Source organism: Lissotriton helveticus, chromosome 5_1, assembly GCF_964261635.1.
Source record: "Lissotriton helveticus chromosome 5_1, aLisHel1.1, whole genome shotgun sequence".
Lineage (NCBI taxonomy): Eukaryota > Metazoa > Chordata > Amphibia > Caudata > Salamandridae > Lissotriton > Lissotriton helveticus.
This window is the reverse complement of record NC_136065.1, coordinates 444,871,966-444,893,040: the sequence shown is the minus strand read 5'-3', so window position 1 is coordinate 444,893,040 and position 21,075 is coordinate 444,871,966. Positions and strand designations below refer to the sequence as shown.

Below are 21,075 nucleotides of genomic sequence, written 5' to 3'. Positions count from 1 at the left end.
GGGAGAACGCTTGCCAGATGAGAATACAGAAGAAATATGGCAAGTATCTTACGACTTACTACATTCTGTAGTATCTGCTGCCAATCTAAAAAGAAACCATCTTTTTTCTCTCCACAGAGTTTATTGGTCCCCATTTAGGCTGTCAAAATTTTTGAAGGGTCTTATCCCCTGCTCTCCGAAGTGTCAGCAGGAAAAAGCTGATGATATTCACATGTTTTTAAGGTGCCCAATGATACACACATTTTGGGGTGCGGTTATTGAAGGTATGAAAGCCATGTTCAGTTATGAAATCCAGGTGAGCATTATTTTAGTTTTTTTTGGTATTTTCCCGAATTACGATCTACTACCTCGAGATGTTAGCAAATTATCTTTTTATTTAATTTTACTTGCTCACAGAGAAATTTGTAAATGTTGGTTTAAAAAGCACCGCACCGACCTACCTAGACTGAGTAAATGCGATTAAATTGACATTAAATCTAGATAGAGTTAATTGGAAAAGGAAAAAAGATTTGTGGCTGCCCTGTATAGAGTGGCTAGATAAGCTGTGACAACAAAAACCTATTTGTCCAATGATTATGCCTTTTCGCAGATGAACATATCCCTCAGATCAGTTGTATGGGCCATCAAGTTAGAAGAACTGAACTGACTAACTGTGAGGGTATCTGTGGAAAGTGCATCCATTAAGATCAGATCAGAGTCTATATACTGCTGGTGCCAATCATCCGAATGGGGGGGTGCAGAACGAATATAGTAGATTCTGGGCACATCTTTTGGCGTATGGGGACAAATAAAAAAAAACACTGAATATACAACAAAGATTCATAATCGCAGAAATGCGTCATGTCCACCATCTTTTATGTGTGCAACTATGAACGGATATATAGAGCCAGTAATACCCCATACCTTCCAAGTTGGCCAAGTTGTGCGACTTTACAGATATAATGACACATTTCTTTTTAAGACCCGGGTGACGTCAGCACTACAAAACGGACACCCGAATCACTTGATTTCTCATATAGCTCACGACCGGACCACGACAATAGCTCTGGAATCATGGTTCAGAGCCTCGCGCAGCACTGGCATACGTCAGGCCAGCCCACTCCACTTATGCTTCCAGGAAAACATAACAACAAAACATTACCCAGATTTAATTGTAGTGATTTCTTAGTTCCAGGTCGAGTTTTCAGAACGGCACACACACGCTCCCTCATGGCTGGTATACACCCACACCACACCCATCCAGCACCTGCGTCACAACACACTTGACCCTACCAATAAAAGTGCTCTACGCCATTTTAGAGTTGCTCCCATCCCAAGCACTGTGATGGCCCATCCTAGTGATTCAAACGCCTCATGTATACCCGAACCACCGAGTAGGGGGGCCCACCACTACGTGTGTGGCCTCTTTGGTCACTGAGTTAGTGGTATCAGAAGCACTGAGCGGGTGAGGAACCTGCGATGACGATGGGAGCACGAGTATGTCGTTAGCCATGCCGATATCAAGACTCTGCACCATATATGAGACTTCTTAGTGGCAGATCGGAACTACATGATGCAGAAGGTGTCCTGTCCACGAAAAGGTGAGTAGTGAGTCCTGGGTGCACATCGGTGGGAGTCGATGGGCAACAGCAGACTGGATACTAAAAAGCAAGGCATCGATTTAGACAAACGCAGTCCTATATAGTGTATCAAATTACATGTACTTTTTTTTTTCCAATAGCAGGAACGTTTTTATAATCGCTCACACATCCGGAATATAAACTATACAAATAGTTCTTTTAAATGTGAGAGGGAACATGTGTGAAAGGCCGATGTTATTCAACTCCACATTAAGATGTTAAAAATTACCAAACATAACATCTTTCTTTTACTATCTTTTAGATGTAGAGCTTCAGGGTGCATTATGTCCCAGCACGTGGTGAAAAACACACTGGTGACAGAAAGTTGAGCTGCGAATATTCTTTGCAGTCACTTTCTCACTTCCTCCTTTGATAAAAAAATTACACACAATGTTAACTTCCTTTTTATCTTACAGGTGTGTTTCACAAATTGGCGTCCCCCCAACACCTCTAAAACTTAACGTTCTAGGATTCTGTGATGATGCGTGGCCATTGTAACAACGTTTGAGAAGGCTGCTACAACACATGGTGCACCCTCCTTGAATCACGCCAGTGGCACAAGGTGAGCAAAAAAGCTCCTTTCCGAAACAACGACAAGTCATCTGTGAAAGGAGAGAGTGGGTAGTGTGCAGCAGCTTTACTGCGTAGGAATGTACAATTACCTCCGAGCAGTGACAATAGAGAGATATAGATTACAACAGTCTGAGAGGCAAATCTACAAGCCCCGTACGCCACTTTTGTGTGTACTATACTATGACTAACTCTATATACTATATTTCAGATCACTAAACTGGAGGGTGCACTATGAACCAGCACATACTTGGACACACAACCAAGGCAAAAGGTGAGCTACGAGTATTTTCTCCACTATTAACTGCTCCATCTATAACATTCACTCTCTCACAGTTTTTATGTCATTTTCTCTCTTTCTCTTGCTCCCTCTCACATCATTTCTCTTTCTCTTTTAAAGTTATGGACACTGTTGTCCACTCTGCCATGTCCAGCCAAAGCTGAGTTCAAGTTGTGAACTCTGTTGGCCACATGGTTTACACAAGGTAAGCAGAGCGACCTAGATATACAATGTCTCAGATTAAATGCATTAGAAATGAAAGACCTTATTTACAAGCCCCTTGCACCACTTTTGCGTCACTTTCAACATGAGAAAAGTAACACAAAGCTGGCGCAAGAGTCTTGTAAAAAAGCCCTAAAGAGTATTGTCCTGCATAATGACTTGATCTCTCACCTAATTCTGTCTCATCTCTAAATCATTTTAAAGACCTTTTGATCTGTAATGTAAATCTGACGCAGTAGGCTCTGCCATACAGACACCGCTTGAACGCAAGCCTATAAAACAAGTGAAATGTATCAGGCACACTGCACACGTTAAAGGAAGGAAATATCGTCAACTGTTAATTTGACTTGTAATGTTTGACCTCATTTAGTCACATCGATCTAATTTTAAACACTAATTTTCTTTTTTGTTCTGCAGATTACCTACCGTACATCTATTGGACTCCATATCACATTTTGTTTATTATATTGTTTTGTTAAAGTTATGTTTCTAGTTATTTATTGTATTGTTATCTTTAAGTTACGTTTCCATTTATTTATTGTTTTAATAAAAGTTAATAAAAAAAAGTATATACATCTTTTTTGGGGGGTAAGCGGTCCCCAATAGAAATGATATTTATAATTTGAAGTATAATTCTGAGGCTAACTCTTTACCAGATCTTTTCCAGAGTCTATACCTACGACTAACGGTTCCTATGGAATAGTTTAAAAACTCCAGCACAGTAACTTTTTTCCATTACCAACATAGTGTGGTGAACTTCTAACCTCTGTGCTTTTTTAAGTGTTAGATGAACTGTTACTATGGTAACAGGCAGAAAGCCATTTGGGGGTAGAGTTGAAAGGTACTGGCTGTACAAAAACCATTATATGAACCCTGGATCCTTTAGAAGAGCAAAAAGGAAAGCAAACTAAAGCAAATCCCTGTGTACCAGATTTACAACCCCTTTGCACCACTTTCGTGTCCAAGGCCCCCCCTACAAAATTAGAAGTGTGTGGGCCTCCACGACCCCCCTCAAGTCCGGGAACCACCACACCAGGAAATTTGTGTATTGTTAGAGACAGACTGCGTGACCCTATGTCTACAGCAATCGAGAGCCCTGGAGACCGCAACGCATGATGGCCGGCTCATGCAGTGTCAAGGGGTGCCTACCCCCAGGACTCTGCTGTTTACTTTGAGAGGGCTGGAGTCTCACGGCTCCCGCCCTCCCATAGCAGACTTAGTTTGCATTTTGAAAGACAAAGCAGAGAAATCTGTTCTCACTTTCAAAATAAAAAGCAGATTGCATTTCCACATACAAGTTAGCATCTCCCCTTGCGGAAAAGCAATGCAGACTCCCGAAGAACGTAGGAAGCCGGCGGGACCGTGGTGGCATTGTACCTCCACTCACGGTCCCCAACATTTTTTATAAGACCCGGGGGATAGGGTCCCCGGAGATATTAGAAATTACTGATAGGGGCTATTTTTTTACGGTACAATTACAAGTCGCGCACCCAGCGCAGCGCTCAGTGCGGCCCCCTAGTGTGCACGCGCTGGATGCACGACTCATAATCTGTAGGGTGCGTGACTCCAGCGCCTTTGATGCACAACTTCCATGCGTTTGGAACTTGGCATTACTTTTCCACATCAAGAGCTACTAACATACAACTCCTCATGTGGAAAAGCAATCTGATTTTGATTTTGAAAGAGAGAACAGATTTCCTTGCTATTGGAGGGCGGGATGGACGTCCGGAACACTGCAGGAACCGGCCCTCACACAATACATAAAGCCCCAGGGAAGGGTAGTCCCCGGGGCTTTGGAGACCTTACAGCCCCGCTCTCCCTAGCCATACTTTTTTTTGTAGCCCCGGTGGGTAACGGGGCCCTTGAGTGCTCCAGGAGGGGAGCCACATAGTCCCCCTCCCACAATACATAAACCCCTGACTTTCGACCCCTCCCCCCACCATTTTTTTACTTTCTAGCCCCGGGCGCTGACGATCCCCGAGGCTCGGGGTCCCCTCTGGGCCCCACATAAAATTTTATAATTTTGCCCCCGGAATTTAACCCCCCGGAGACAAATTATTAAAAAAACCTCCTTTTTATTTAATTTATTTTACGGCACAGTTCACGCACCATACACGCATCCCGGTTTAAAAATAAATAAATAAATGTGGGCCCTGGGGGTCCTTCTAGGACCCCCTAAGCAGGTCTACAGGGTAAAATTATTTTTACCCCGCCCCCTTTCTCCGTTTTGAAGACATATTCCACTGACTTCCTCAGACTTGCTTCTACCGAGGCACAAAATGGCTGCCAACAGTTCCAGGTTTCAAATGTTTACAACCGCTTGACAACCCAATTAGCATTGAGCGTGTGATCAAGACGGTGTGCTTATGCTACAATGCCAATCCTCGCACAATCCGCAGATCCACCGCGCCCATAGATATATAAATGACTTTAACCGTAATTTTCTCAGGAACTACTGAACAGATTGACACCATATAGGCAAAAGGCACAAGTCGGAACTGAGGACTACCTCTCTGCCAAATTTGGTGTAATTCCGTTCAGCCGTACGGGCTGTAGCCGTGGCTAAACGTCCTATGGAAAATTGCATGGGGAAAACACGTTTTGGGACTCCCTTTTTTCTCGGGCCCCGCTTGACCAATCACCCCCAAACTTTCAGGGAAGGAGCCGAGGATTCATCAATCGACGCCAAAGTGATTGCCAATAGAATGTTGCGGTTTTCCTATGGATAATAGGTCCTAACTATAACTACCTACTGGCGACCACCAGCAGGTGATATATATATATATATATATTATTTTTTTTTTCTCAGTTCGTTCCTGCACTTGCACGCTGTACGCCAAATAGAAGGGCGCGCCGTCACAGGGATTTTGCAGTAAAATACAATCACTTACAGCAATCCATGAACAAGGAAGATGACGCCAGGTGCGATTCAAACTTTGTTTATTCGTCAAACCACCATCAGACGCATTTCGGCTGCTCCCAGCCTTTCTCACCAATGGCGAGGTAGCCTTTCCAGCAATCTTTTAACCAGCACCATTTTCAAAGTGTGAAACTACAAGAGCATAGACATAAACAACAGATACGTAGTTTTGCAAATGTTTGGGCTAAATCCACAATTTGACAAACAAGCAAATACTAATGTGGAAATTCTTATTTGTTATTTCCAATACTATTAATTTAAGCACGCAATTCGTCAAACAGTTAATATTTAAAACCCATTTCATTGTAGTACATAATATCATTACATAATTGATGTTGTATTACTAATGCTTGATTAAAGATGCATTTCAATATTATGAAAATGCCAACTCAGTCAATATGCAAAAATGCAGTAGCATATGAGAATAATGTTGCAATATACGTATGTTCATATGGTTGGCTTCCTCTTTAATCTTACATATTTGTAAATTTTTATGCAGTTCTGTTTTGTTTTGCCCAAGTGGGCATGCACACAGTTGCACAAAAGTATATATAATACAGCACCAGTATATAATGAAACAAATAAATGTTGTACATGTGTAGCCACAAGTGGTTGCTTGTTGCGGGTATATGTTGTGTGAAACTTATCTTAAGTGCCAGTGCTTTACGTGAAAGTGAATTAAAACTCTTAGTTAAAACCTTGTATGCAAAGTTACTTGCTACAATACTGTTACTGATTGCTAAAGGGAAGAGGAATTCCGGTAATACACCCATCTCTAACAGGTGTGTATGCAAGTCGTTTCCTATATTCAGACTGCTGGGGCTTTTCGAAATTAACTCAATTATGTACCTTGACTATAACTTTCTCAGAGCTTTCTCCCGATTTCCACCCCTTTCTCTAGTTGGCACCAAATCAATAACAAAATATGTGAGACCCTTGGCATCTTAGTTATGTTGTTCTTTGAAATGGTGTGCTACGGTGTAGTTTTTATTCTCATTCTTGATGGCAGGGATATGCTGCAAAACGCACTTATGTACCTCGAATGTCATGCTGCCCACATATTTTAACCTGCAGGGGCATTGCAGCACATAAACTGGATGGTCAGTTTTACACGTGTATCCCCCCCTAATTTTTTCCGATATAGGGTTGAGCTCTGTTGCGTATGTCTCCATATTCTTGCCGTACTGGCAAACTTTGCACTTGGAACATTTTATGAAACCTTGCTTTCTCTTCAGCCATGCTGTGCCACTCATCGACTTCGCTTCTTTGAGTGTGTTACTCACTAGTCTTTACCTCATGGTAGGTGCCCTTCTAAATGTTATTGCAGGATTATGGGGTGCTGATTTACCTAACACCGGATCACTGCGTATCAAGTACCAGTATAAATATTTGATCCCTCTTATGGTGGTTTGTTATTTACTGTATGTGTTTATTAGTCTAAAGTGTGGCTGCTGTTTTTGTTTCCGGTTTTCCTTCTTTCTTTTATTGTCTTTAAAGATTACTTGTTCGCTGCCTTGTTTTTCTATTTTTGCTAGTGCAGTATTTACCCATTCATCTGGATAACCTCTTTTGTGGAATCTGGTCTTAAGAATTTTAATTTCCTTTTGTGCCTCATCCTTTTTACTACAGTTCCTTTTCACTCTTAAGCCTTCTCCATAGGGGATTCTTCTTACTAGACTTGTCGGGTGAAAACTGGTTGCTTGTAAGAGTGTATTTCCCGCAGTGGGCTTCCTGTACAGGTAAGTTTCTAGTCGATTGTTGGCTACATATACTGTTAGATCTAAAAAGTTGACACTATATGCACTGAGTATATTGGTGAAATGCAGGTTTAAATGATTGTTCTCAATCTGTTTCAGAAAAAATTCTGCTTCTGCTCTAGTACCTCTCCAGATAATAAAAATATCATTGATATATCTATACCAGTGAACAACATTGTTTTCCCACACTTCTTGGTACTGCGTTTGGATCGCATGCTCCTCCCACCAGCCCATATGCAGATTTGCCTAGCAGGGGGTGAAGCAGGTGCCCATCGCAGCACTGCATCTTTGATGAAACAATTCATTATTAAATAGGAAGAAATTATCCTTTAGACAGGTTTCCACCATTTTAAGCAACATCAGTGTATGGTGCCACAATGTCAAAGATCTAGCACCCAAGAAGTGCCTAATTGCACTAAGACCATCAGTGTGAGCGATGCTCGTATACAGTGTGGATACATCAATTGTTATTAGCAACAGATTGTCTTCCCATGGAAAATCTAAAAATTTCTTAAGGAAATCTCCTGTGTCTTGTACATAAGACGGTAATGCTTTGACAAAGGTACTTAGAAATGAGTCAACATATTTAGAGGTGTGTTCAAAGGCACTGCCTATGGCTGATATTATTGGGCAACCAGGGGGATTCTCTAAATCTTTACGAACCTTTGGTATTAGGTACATAACTGGAATCACTTGTGCATCAATTTTTAGATAAAGAAACTCCTCCTGGCTAATTTAACCTTGCATTCGCCACTCCTGCAATTGTACTTCATGTGTGACTCAAACATACTCTCTTTGGTCGTTCGTGTATAGCATATGATGTTATTCAATTGCACATATGCCTCCTTTAGATATTTCTCTCTTGACCAAAAGACTACGTTGCCCACATACAATTGCCATGACTTGATAATTTATTTACCAATGCAAAATAATCTTTTTGCGGTTGTGAATTGCTGTAACAATGTTTATAAGTACTTTCATATAGACATTTGACTTTATTGGTCACCATTTCATTATATACATCAATGAAATCTTGGCTTGTCATTGGCACATATCGAGACGCTGGTCTGACGTTTGTTGCTTCTGTGCCATATAAATTCACACTTTGTTCCGCTGCCATGGTATTTTCATCACTGGGCATTGGTGCTCTTTGTTCGTTTTCACTCTCTAAATCCCTTAGGTCTGATAACATTCTCATGTCTCGCACCTACAGCCCATCTTCCTCCGCTGTGGTGCTGTGGCTAGTCACTTGTGGCTTCATTTGTTGTGTCATAAAGTGCTTTTTCAATTTGAGCATTTTCATCAACATAAACAGACCCGTAGTGAATATGAATTGCACATTAGTATTTGGTTGTTTGTCGAAAAGTGGATTTAGCCCAAACATTTGCAACACTATGGGTCTGTATTTATGTCTATGCACTTGTAGTTTCACACTTTGAAAATGGTGTCAGTTAAAAGATTGTTGGAAATGCTACCTCACCATTGGTGAGCAAGGCTGCCAGCAGCCGAAACGCATCCCATGGCGGTTTGACGAATAAATAAAGTTTGAATCGCACATGGCAGTGTCTTCCTTGTTCAAGGATTGCTGTAATATAGATACAGACATAGATATAGAGTGAGAGAGAGAGAGAGAGATATGGAACCCCCCCCCAGTGGATTCCACCTCCGTTTTCAATTGTCAGCAGCTCGGAAGATAGTAGAAATGCTAAACATACTTCACATGTGGAATGTGGGAGGAAAGGGGAAGTATGGAAGAGGGAGGTTGGAAATTTGTGAGAATCAGAGAGAGGCCATACTGACAGCAGAGGCCAGAATGACAGACTGTGTGGGTTGCAAGTGAGCTGAATGTTGGATGTCAGGCAGGTATCTCGGGATTCTAGTCAGGGACTGCTAGAGGCCCAAGAGGTAATGACGCAGACTGAGAGCAAAGGGGTGCAGATTTAGAGCTAAAGAGTACAGGCTAAAAGACCAGGAGTTTCACATTTGGTTGGAGGGGATGCAACAAGATAGAAGGCAAGAAGAAAGCACGGGGGCAAAAGTTGAACCAACCTAAGGAGGAAAGTAGTAGACCTCTTATCCTGGCAAGGCAAACTGGAACCTCAGGACAGTCTTTTTTGATCTTTAGTTGGGAAGACTGTGAGCCCATGAAGGGACAGACTTGGAGCGGAGGCATACAGTCCTTTAGTCCAGGTCAAGGTAAGCATTTTGAAAGCATGGCAGCCTGAGAAGAGCTGTGTGAAGCAATTTCAGGCTGTGAGCTATTGAGGCGGAAGCTGTGCACCTAATGGGGAAACAGACACCTACCATTTGGGGGTGAGAAGGGTCACCCATCAGGCATAATTATAAAGGTACACAACATTTTGGTCTGATTGGATGTTGGGGCTTAACTGACTCTTATTAAGACTAACACTCAAAGTATGAGTCCTGTATAAGATTTGTTCTCAATGTGCTTGACTTCCACACTGAGCGAAGCTATTTAATAGGGAAAGAGATGTGTACACTCAATGCACCAAAGAAAACATCAAAACACAAAAGATGATGGACGGAATGTTGCGCATTGGCAAAACATTCACCCCCAGTCACAGATCTGGGTTTAATCCATCGTTACTTTGCTCACCACGCTACCCCGGTTCAGACATGGCCATATGCAAATCAGTCTTGACCCTGTGCCCATGGGAACAGTCCAGCCTGAACAGCCAAACCATGTCTTCCCTGGACCACAATCAAGCATCCTAGGACCGGTTTCTGGCTATCAGCCGTCATGATCCAGGATAGCTTCACTCCAGGAGCGTAGTGAGCACGGGACCCACGTCTGGGCATACCCTTCCCACATAGGACAAACAGCAAAACACAAAAGATGATGGACAGAATGTTGCACATTGGCAAAACATTCACCCCCAGTCACAGATCTGGGTTTAATCCATCGTTATTTTGCTCACCACACTACCCCAGTTCAGACATGGCCATATGCAAATCAGTCTTGACCCTGTGCCGCATGGGAAAAGTCCAGCCAGAACTGCCAAGCCATGTCTTCCCTGGACCCGAATCAAGCATCCTTTGACCGGTTTCTGGCTATCAGCCGTCATCAGCCAGGATAGCTTGACTACAGTGGCATAGTGAGCACGGGACCCACGTCTGGGCATACCTTTCCCACATAGGGCGAACAGCAACACACATAAGATGATGGACGGAATGTTGCACATTGGCAAAACATTCACCCCCAGTCACAGATCTGGGTTTAATCCATCGTTATTTTGCTCACCACGCTACCCCAGTTCAGACATGCCCATATACAAATCAGTCTTGACCCTGTGCCTCATAGGGACAGTCCAGCCCGAACTGCCAAGTCATGTTTTCCCTGGACCGGAATCAAGCATCCTAGGACCGGCTTCTGGCTATCAGCCGTCATCAGCCAGGATAGCTTGACTTCAGTGGGGTGGTGAGCACAGGACCCACGTCTGGGCATACCCTACCCACATAGGGCGAACAGCAAAACACAAAAGATGATGGATGGAATGTTGCACATAGGCAAAACATTCATCCCAGTCACAGATCTGGGTTTAATCCATCATTAGTTTGCTCACCATGCTACCCCAGTTCAGACATGGCCATATGCAAATCAGTCATGACCCTGTGCCTTAGGGAAACAGTCCAGCCCGAACTGCCAAGCCATGTCTTCGCTGGACCAGAATCAAGCATCCTAGGACCGATTTCTGGTTATCAGCCGTCATCAGCTAGGGTAGCTTGACTTCATTGGCGTAGTGAGCAAGGGACCCACGTCTGAGCATACCCTTACCACATAGGGCAAACAGCAAAACACAAAAGATGATGGACGGAATGTTGCACATAGGCAAAACATTCACCCCCAGTCACAGATCTGGGTTTAATCCATCGTTATTTTGCTCACCACACTACCCCAGTTCAGACATGGCCATATGCAAATCAGTCTTGACCCTGTGCCGCATGGGAAAAGTCCAGCCAGAACTGCCAAGCCATGTCTTCCCTGGACCCGAATCAAGCATCCTTTGACCGGTTTCTGGCTATCAGCCGTCATCAGCCAGGATAGCTTGACTACAGTGGCATAGTGAGCACGGGACCCACGTCTGGGCATACCTTTCCCACATAGGGCGAACAGCAACACACATAAGATGATGGACGGAATGTTGCACATTGGCAAAACATTCACCCCCAGTCACAGATCTGGGTTTAATCCATCGTTATTTTGCTCACCACGCTACCCCAGTTCAGACATGCCCATATACAAATCAGTCTTGACCCTGTGCCTCATAGGGACAGTCCAGCCCGAACTGCCAAGTCATGTTTTCCCTGGACCGGAATCAAGCATCCTAGGACCGGCTTCTGGCTATCAGCCGTCATCAGCCAGGATAGCTTGACTTCAGTGGGGTGGTGAGCACAGGACCCACGTCTGGGCATACCCTACCCACATAGGGCGAACAGCAAAACACAAAAGATGATGGATGGAATGTTGCACATAGGCAAAACATTCACCCCAGTCACAGATCTGGGTTTAATCCATCATTAGTTTGCTCACCATGCTACCCCAGTTCAGACATGGCCATATGCAAATCAGTCATGACCCTGTGCCTTAGGGAAACAGTCCAGCCCGAACTGCCAAGCCATGTCTTCGCTGGACCAGAATCAAGCATCCTAGGACCGATTTCTGGTTATCAGCCGTCATCAGCTAGGGTAGCTTGACTTCATTGGCGTAGTGAGCAAGGGACCCACGTCTGAGCATACCCTTACCACATAGGGCAAACAGCAAAACACAAAAGATGATGGACGGAATGTTGCACATAGGCAAAACATTCACCCCCAGTCACAGATCTGGGTTTAATCCATTGTTATTTTGCTCACCATGTCACCCCAGTTCAGACATGGCCATATGCAAATCAGTCTTGACCCTGTGCCTCATGGAAACAGTCCAGCCCGAACTGCCAAGCCATGTCTGCCCTGGACTGGAATCAAGCATCCTAGGACCGGCTTCTGGCTATCAGCCATCATCAGCCAGGATAGCTTGACTTCAGTGGGGTGGTGAGCACAGGACCCACGTCTGGGCATACCCGACCCACATAGGGCGAACAGCAAAACACAAAAGATGATGGACGGAATGTTGCACATAGGCAAAACATTCACCCCAAGTCACAGATCTGGGTTTAATCCATCATTAGTTTGCTCACCATGTCACCCCAGTTCAGACATGGCCATATGCAAATCAGTCTTGACCCTGTGCCTCATGGGAACAGTCCAGCCCGAACTGCCAAGCCATGTCTTCCCTGGACAGGAATCAAGCATCCTAGGACCGGCTTCTGGCTATCAGCGATCATCAGCCAAGATAGCTTGACTTCAGTGGGGTGGTGAGCACAGGACCCACGTCTGGGCATACCCTACCCACATAGGGCGAACGGCAAAACACAAAAGATGATGGACGGAATGTTGCACATTAGCAAAACATTCACTCCCAGTCACAGATCTGGGTTTATTCCATCGTTATTTTGCTCACCATGCCACCCCAGTTCAGACATGGCCATATGCAAATCAGTCCTGACCCTGTGCCTCAGGGAAACAGTCCAGCCCGAACTGCCAAGCCATGTCTTCGCTGGACCGGAATCAGGCATCCTAGGACCGGTTTCTGGCTATCAGCCGTCATCAGCCAGGATAGCTTGACTTCATTGGTGTAGTGAGCACGGGACCCACGTCTGAGCATACCCTTACCACATAGGGCAAACTGCAAAACACAAAAGATGATGGACGGAATGTTGCACATAGGCAAAACATTCACCCCAGTCACAGATCTGGGTTTAATCCATCATTATTTTGCTCACCACGTCACCCCAGTTCAGACAGACATGGCCATTTGCAAATCAGTCTTGACCCTGTGCCTCATGGGAACAGTCCAGCCCGAACTGCCAAGCCATGTTTTCCCTGGACCGGAATCAAGCATCCTAGGACCGGTTTCTGGCTATCAGCCGTCATCAGGCAGGATAGCTTGACTCCAGTGGCATAGTGAGCACGGGACCCACCTCTGAGCATACCCTTCCCACATAGGGCGAACAGCAAAACACAAAAGATGATGGACGGAATGTTGCACAATGGCAAAACATTCACCCCCAGTCACAGATCTGGGTTTAATCCATCGTTATTTTGCTCACCAAGCCACCCTAGTTCAGACATGGCCATATGCAAATCAGTCTTGACCCTGTGCCTCATGGGAACAGTCCAGACCAAAGTGCCAAGCCATGGCTTCCCTGGACCGGAATCAAGCATCCTAGGACCGGTTTCTGGCTATCAGCCGTCTTCAGCCAGGATAGCTTGACTCCAGTGGCTAAGTGAGCACGGGACCCACATCTGGGCATACCCTTCCCACATAGGGTGAACAGCAAAACACACAAGATGATGGACGGAATGTTGCACAATGGCAAAACATTCACCCCCAGTCACAGATCTGGGTTTAATCCATCGTTATTTTGCTCACCACGTCACCCCAGTTCAGACATGGCCATATGCAAATCAGTCTTATCCCTGTGCCTCATGGGAACAGTCCAGCCCGAACTGCCAAGCCATGTCTTCCCTGGACCGTAATCTAGGATCCTAGGACTGGTTTCTGGCTATCAGCCGTCATCAGGCAGGATAGGTTGACTCCAGTGGCATAGTGAGCATGGGACCCACGTCTGGGCATACTTACATATGTAAATCAACTCTTTGTGTTTGCTCAACTGTGCATAGGCGGGAAGCGGCTTATAAGTTTTCTGTAATTTTGGTAAATTTGGGTTTAAATGACACTCATTCACCTTATTTAATGAGGTTGTAAAAAAATCGTAGTCTCATGAATATGCCTACCACCTGTCTTTGATAAGTTCATGAGTGTAAATATGATGGTTCTAATGATATGAAAATTCTAAAGAAGCAAAAGCATACATGGACAGGTTATATGCATATACTTTGGAACGGATTCTAATGTATTTATTGTAGATAGTTAATTAGCATGGACATAGCCACATGTGAATCACATTGCTTCGCAAAATACTATCAACTGTAGGAGGAACAGTTGCAAAAGAACAAAAGTGGGAGACTATGGGATAACATTCTTCAATCTTCAAGTGTGGTCAAATAGGAGGGTATTAAGCCCTTGCAAACAGCTAGCCAGTTCAGTTTGAATCTGAGCTTTTCACAAAAATGGTTCCAGACTTTGGAATCAAGGAATCAGAAATCATGATTGAGAGATTCTGTTTGTTTGATCTTTGAGATCTACAGTAGCTGAGTGGATTTGACTCTCTCCTCCCATGTTGTGCCGTTAATTCTTCATAAAGCTGGGCTCTTCTCAGTAAAATGTTGTGTGTGTGATGCAATCTCCATTGAAATCTATTCTGGCCTCAAGGGATGCCAGTTTGGATTTTTCAGGATGTGTGTGATATATTAAGATTCTTTAGCATGTTTGATGAGGCCTGCTGTTGCATTATGATTTAAGAGGTATTAAGATGGCACTGGGAAGTCCAGTTAGCATAGCACTGCTGCTGTCCAGCTGCAAATGGTGAAACATTTCTTAAGTCTGAAAAGGGGATAGTTGTCATGTGCCAGGGTTAGACCTGCTAGGAAATAGTGCCAATTTACATGTACACAATCCCTTTCTAAAGTTGCCTTCTCTTTGTCACATAAAATTTTGATACACATTTGCATTAGCGACACTTGGGTTAGTTTCTAAGTAACACCGACCTTGTTGACACACAGAGAATTTAGGGAGAAAACTATCAGACTGCTTTAGCATTATATGCAAGGCCCTCACGTGCATGATACAAATGTGTTTGTTATTAAGTCCATATGGTGACACAGCTATCTGTGGAATTCTACTAATGACACCCTGATCAAAATCTCGGTCCAAGATAAGGTTGCCCTTTTTTATATATTCTTTGTTTCCAAATACAATCAGAGGATACGCTTCTGCTAACTTCGAGGGGTCCCTATATGCTGAAGCTTTCACCTAGCAGCTGGCTCACGTCTCCGTGAGGGGTGTCCAGTTCATGACGAAGACGGGGTCCTACAATCGTTCCTACCAGGAAAAGGGGTTAGATCATCCAGAAGGGGATTTCATGGCAGACCATACATTTGAAACCCTAGACACGTAGGCTAGGGTTTGCTCGTAGGTGTGCGCTAGATTCTTATAATACTGTATATGTATGCATATATAAGTTGTCTCAACAAGATGGTGGAATTCTTTGTTTTATTCATTGTTTTGACACTCATTATAACTTTGGTCAGCTTCTGTATACTAATCATTGCTGCACATATTTTCTATACAACTATCTTCATGGTTCAAAAAATATGGAATAACCTCCCTCCGTGTAATCTTTGCATATTTCTCTGAATGCAAGAGAGCATGAGTGAGTGAACGGAAAGTTCTAGGTCTGTCACCATGGTTCCTGAGGATACAGGGTTGTAATTTTCCGGAGTTGCTAGAACTGTTCTCTCCCTGTCTCTGGTTAGGAGGCTAACAGTGGCACTGGGAGCTAGCTGGTCCAAGAGACAACATATCCTGCGGGGTGCATGGAATCCGTCTGGCACCACCCTAAGTTTATGTTGTTCGCAAATGTGCAGTTCCTACTGATTAGTTGAAACTACATGACATGGCGCTGCCAACGTTGGTTGGTTTGTTATTTTGTATGGATCAACTGAGTAGTTCAATCGTGCTTCCTCAGAGATCCTTACATCTCTTTTAAACTGGAAACATCCGTGGTGGTAGGGAATATCCCCCTCAGCTGAGAAGGTATACCCTATGTATTGGCTGTGGTTAAATACAAGCTTGAACGAATATTGTTCCCACTGTGTTAGCCATGTCATTCATTTTTTACATAACATGCTGATAAAATCACAGAGAACTGCAGGCATGCAGTTACGCAAAACCTACAACAATATGGCCTTACACTAGAAGGTGGGGATATTACCTTTGTGGTAGAGGCACCCGAAGCATTTAGAACAGAGGTGTTTTACTCCTGGGTAAAATTCCCCACTGTAGTGGATGCTACACAGGTATTTCATGAATTTGAAGTAGGTGAAATACCAGAGGAATATACTCCTTATGAGGAGATAGAACTCCCTCTAACCTACCAAGAGCATGCTAATTGGGTTAAAGGACCCTCCCCATAGTATACAAGACGTTAGACTAGGCCTACTCAGCAAGGAGGGGCCAACTTTGCCAGTTCTAGCCAACTACACTCTGCATCATGGTGTTGATCGTTTGACCTGAGGCCAGGTGAAGTTTCCTTAGGAAGGAGACTTAAAAGAAGGCAGTTTAGCACATATTTTATTGTCAATAATTAACCCAGTGATTTATGAATGGGTCCAATATGAGTTAAATACGAAGTGAGGAGAAATTTTCAAGACAAGTTTATATAAATGGATGGGTCCACACCATGGGAGAAAACTCTTGTGGGTTGGAGGCCATTAATTTTCTATTTTTCAAAAATAAACTCCCTTATTGGGAGTTTTTTTCTAAATGTAAAACTTTGAAAAAGTTTGATGGCTGGCCGTCATGTTTGACAGTGCCATCTGCCAAACTGTTTCAACATTGACAGGAACCACTGTGATGGCGGTTCCTGCCAATGTACGGAGATGTCAGTGGGGCAGGTAGACATCTCTCAATTTGGCAGGCAAACTAAAGGCACAGTTGTGGACATAAAGTTCTCTGCCACCCAGTCTGCTGTTACTCTATCTACCAAATCATAAATCAGTCTTTGCTGAGTTTAATTGTTGGGGTACTTAGCTCATGCAGTTCCTAGTTTGTTTTGTAAGGCTTTTAAAGTTGTTAAGTCTGATGACATGCGAGTCTCACATAAAATTTACCAACATCAGCATATTGGTGTATGTTGATTGTCTTTTCTGGATCATTATTTTGAGTCGTTCCACGTAAAGAATGAAAAAATACGGAGACTGAATCAATCATTGAGGAACACTCATTCATCAGTAATGTGGGAGGTCTTAATAAGTTAATCTTTTCAAAGTTGAATCTTGTTACCAGGAAGTATAAGAACCGTTTCACGACTTCTCCCTCTATTGCAAATATGGAAGACAGGATGGTGAGAAGTATTTTATGGTCAACAGTGCCACAAGTGGCTAACACATCAAAAGTGACCAACAAGAAAGACAAGGCATGGAATGATGTAATCCATAGCTTGAAGAATACCATATAGTATTTATTGTATCAATGCTACATTTGATCAGAGTCAAGATTGGAAAACATCAATTAAAATATACGTGTAAGGAGTTGTAATGAGACAGATTGATCCATGTACCTAAGAAGGTTCACTTAGAGGGACATGATCTGTCCAGAATGAAGTAAAGATGGGAAATTTATTTTTTGTAGGATGAATTAACAGTTTTGAGAATTTGCATGACTATTTCTTGAGTGCAATAATGTATTCGTTTTAGTGGGATGGGTCATCTGTTTAGATTGATGTCTTCAAGCTTATTAAAGACTGACAATTTAGTAGGGATCTTTATGATATTACTGGAAAGATTGACATCAATTAGAGTTTTTTATAATCAGATTTGAATTTTCAATAACCCTCTAGGAGAAGTTGGAAATATGTGAGATAATAGCTGGTGAGTATGGAATGCTAGGTTTCGATAGGGTAGACGTAGTGTTTTATGTTTTGGAACAACATTTTGGGGTGGCTTGATGCTCAATTGATATGTTTTGTCCTTTTGTGTTTTTCTTTGTAGTTTTAATGCTTGTTTGATTCCTCAGTTTCAAGTTTTTCCATGCTTTTTTATAATACAAGTTATCTTTTTGGTTAGCTCTGTGTGTACCTGAGGTTGAAGGTTTATTCTGTTTTTGAAGTGGTCCCTTTCAATTTATGCTGTTTAGAGTGACTGACTTAAAATAGTTCAAGAGATCTGCTCATTTTATGTTCTAAAGCAATGGGTCTGAATTTGCTGAGAATTGAACAATGGAAATGTCTCTTATTTGTAAATTATGGTTCATAATTGTTAATTGGTTTTGTTTGACCTCTTCTGACTCACTTCAGAGGAGAAGTGCAGAAAGTAAGAGAGTAGTGATCAGAACTGGTAATTTTGATTGAGTTTTAAAAAATAAAGAGATTTGGGAGAGTAATAATTAGTGGATCATATTTTCTTTGTTGTTGGTCAAGAATGATGTGAGTTAGAGAGGTGATGAAATTAGCAGAATTCGGATAGACTTGAAGCATTTGGATTATTAATAAAATTCAATTTATTGTTAAAGACGCCGAGGATGATATTCCTAGAACAGTGAATAGCACAGAAGAGATGAGATCACTGAAGTTCAGTGGACAAAGAAGAGGAATTAAGTCCTGGATGGCAGTAGATAATGTGGCAGTAGACGTTTCTATTAAGTTTATGCTTGATTGCTATTGATAGCAGTTCGAAGGAGGGAAAGAAAGGGGAATCTGCTACATATGGTTTTCATGCATGGTTGCAAACCCCCTTCCATTTCTGTTAGGTCTGTTTTTTTAACCGCTATGTGAATTATGCAGTAGTTGTATGGTGACAAAATGCAATTCGAGCAATTATGTAAACATCATACAAGTCCCTGATTCTACCAAATATCAGGAAGTAAAATAGATTTTTTTTTGTAATACTTGTTTTTTTTTAATGAAATAATACATTGTTGAACTTTAATAAACACCATACTAGAATCAGGAGATTTACCAACATTTTATGTTTTTATTGACTTGGTGTTTGTCTATCTCAATGTCTAGTGACACTTCTAGCTGTTTATTTCACTATCTGTTACTCTACTGCATCTATCAGGATCCAACTGATTTCTATCCCAGAAATGCAATAATGTGCTTGAGGCGAACTAAAATCTATGAATTGCTTCTCAGCCACTATGGATATTTTGTTGTAGAAAATCTGTTTATTTTTCCAAAATGATGAAACAATGTCTTGTGATTCTGCTTGCATTTTAAAACTTAGGATGTAAGACAATCATACCTGCTCTTTAGATAGGTTATTACATCCTTTGCTTGGTCAATGGTGAGAACGTCAAGTTTGTGTTCTTTTTCAGGTGTTGACTGCCCTACTCCAACCATTGCTCTTGCAAGTTCTATTATGTTGTCTTCTAATGACATTCTCTTCGCTGTAATGATATACATTTATGTTAGTGGAAAATATGTTCTCTTTTATTCTTCAGAGTTCAAACAAAGCAGTAGAAAGGAATACAATAAGAGAACCCAAGAGTTTTTATGATATGCTAGAGTGTAAGTAAATATTCTATTTGAGGTAAAGAGGTGAATGTATATATATGATAGGACTTCGTTGTGACTGTAAGATTGCAGGTAAATGGTAACAAAGAGGTTGTAATAAACATACACCACTAAGCCATGGCATCCCTCAATTTTATTTCATCAAATACCCACCAAATCCTAGCCTCCAGCTTACCACATTCAAAAACATCATAGCATGCTGTCATGTAGTTCCTACCATTTCGTAGGGCCTGCGCATTGTTCGGACAACATAAACTAAGGGCTTGGTGTCAATACTGATTCCAGACACCCCTGCAGGAATTGTTGGCCTATAGAACAGCTAGCTCTCAGTGCCACCGTAAGCTCCCCTCACCTACTAGAGAAAGAATGGTTTCTGGCAACCACTGAACATGACCACCCTGACTCCTCAGGAATCATGGAAACAGTACAGAACCTTTTGCTCAGTCACTAGTGCTCACTTATTCTCAGAGAAATATACAGAGAATACACAGTCGGATGTTTTAATTAATATTTATTAACCCAATGTTATTCTTACATAAAATAAGCATGCTGCAATAATTAGTAGACAAAAGTAGATAAACGTGATTACAAGCACCAAGAGCATAATTAGTAGATATAGTTCTACCATGGTGCTAAACAATTGTATATATGCAGGCATATAAACAAGACAGTAATAGAGCGTACTCCTACTATGTGAACCCTACACTAAGTGTACCTAGAGTGTTTGTAGGTGTAAAGCCAAGAATCCCCCCAAGGGACGATCCAACCCCATTACCTGATGGGATGGAGTGAAGGACCCTGTCTTGGTCACAAACTGGACACCCCTCACGAGATGTCAGGATGCTGCATGGTGATTTCTCAGCATGCAAGGACCCTCAGTGTCAGCTGAAGTACCTCCTCAACTAATCTATCTGGATGCTCATCTTTTATAATAGAAAGCAGTCTTGCAATGTACACATAGATTAGTGATAGTGAATATGTATATAGCCCTTTTGCCCCATGGATGAAGATAATGATGACATTTGTACATAGTAAGGAACGAGAGCTTGTGCATGATGTCCAGGGTGTTGTAATAATGTTGTGTGAAGCTAGATGTTAAAACAAGTTTAGTTTCAGAGAAACGAATCCAACATTGTCATGCGTGCAAATGTATGCTAAAGGTCACAGCTTGGAAATGTTATTTGTGAGGACAATGTATGAAATGAGCTGCTTCGCTACATGGGCCTAACCTGGGAATATAACACCTACTCCTCATATTAACCCTTTTGCCGCGGCGGGAATTCTGGCGCGGGCAGGGCTAGGGGGTGGGCATGGTGCTCCACGCCATCATGAGTCACGGGCGGCGTGTGCTCATGACTGTGTGGAGCCGTCATGACCCCGCCCACTCACAAATTCACCCGCACAGGCGGGGCATTAGTGCCACGTAGGCGGAGCAGCAGTTGCATGATGG

General features: G+C 42.7%; 1 protein-coding gene across 1 annotated transcript in view; it reads right to left on the bottom strand.

Annotated features, from left to right (window-relative positions):
- The window catches only part of CABCOCO1 (ciliary associated calcium binding coiled-coil 1), a 297,442-nt gene that overhangs the window by 160,405 nt on the left and 115,962 nt on the right, over window positions 1–21,075 (bottom strand). Inside the window, exon 4 of the mRNA XM_078642685.1 lies at window positions 19,354–19,498. Within this exon, the coding sequence (XP_078498811.1) occupies window positions 19,354–19,498 (145 nt within the window). The remainder of the gene's footprint in view (window positions 1–19,353; window positions 19,499–21,075) is intronic.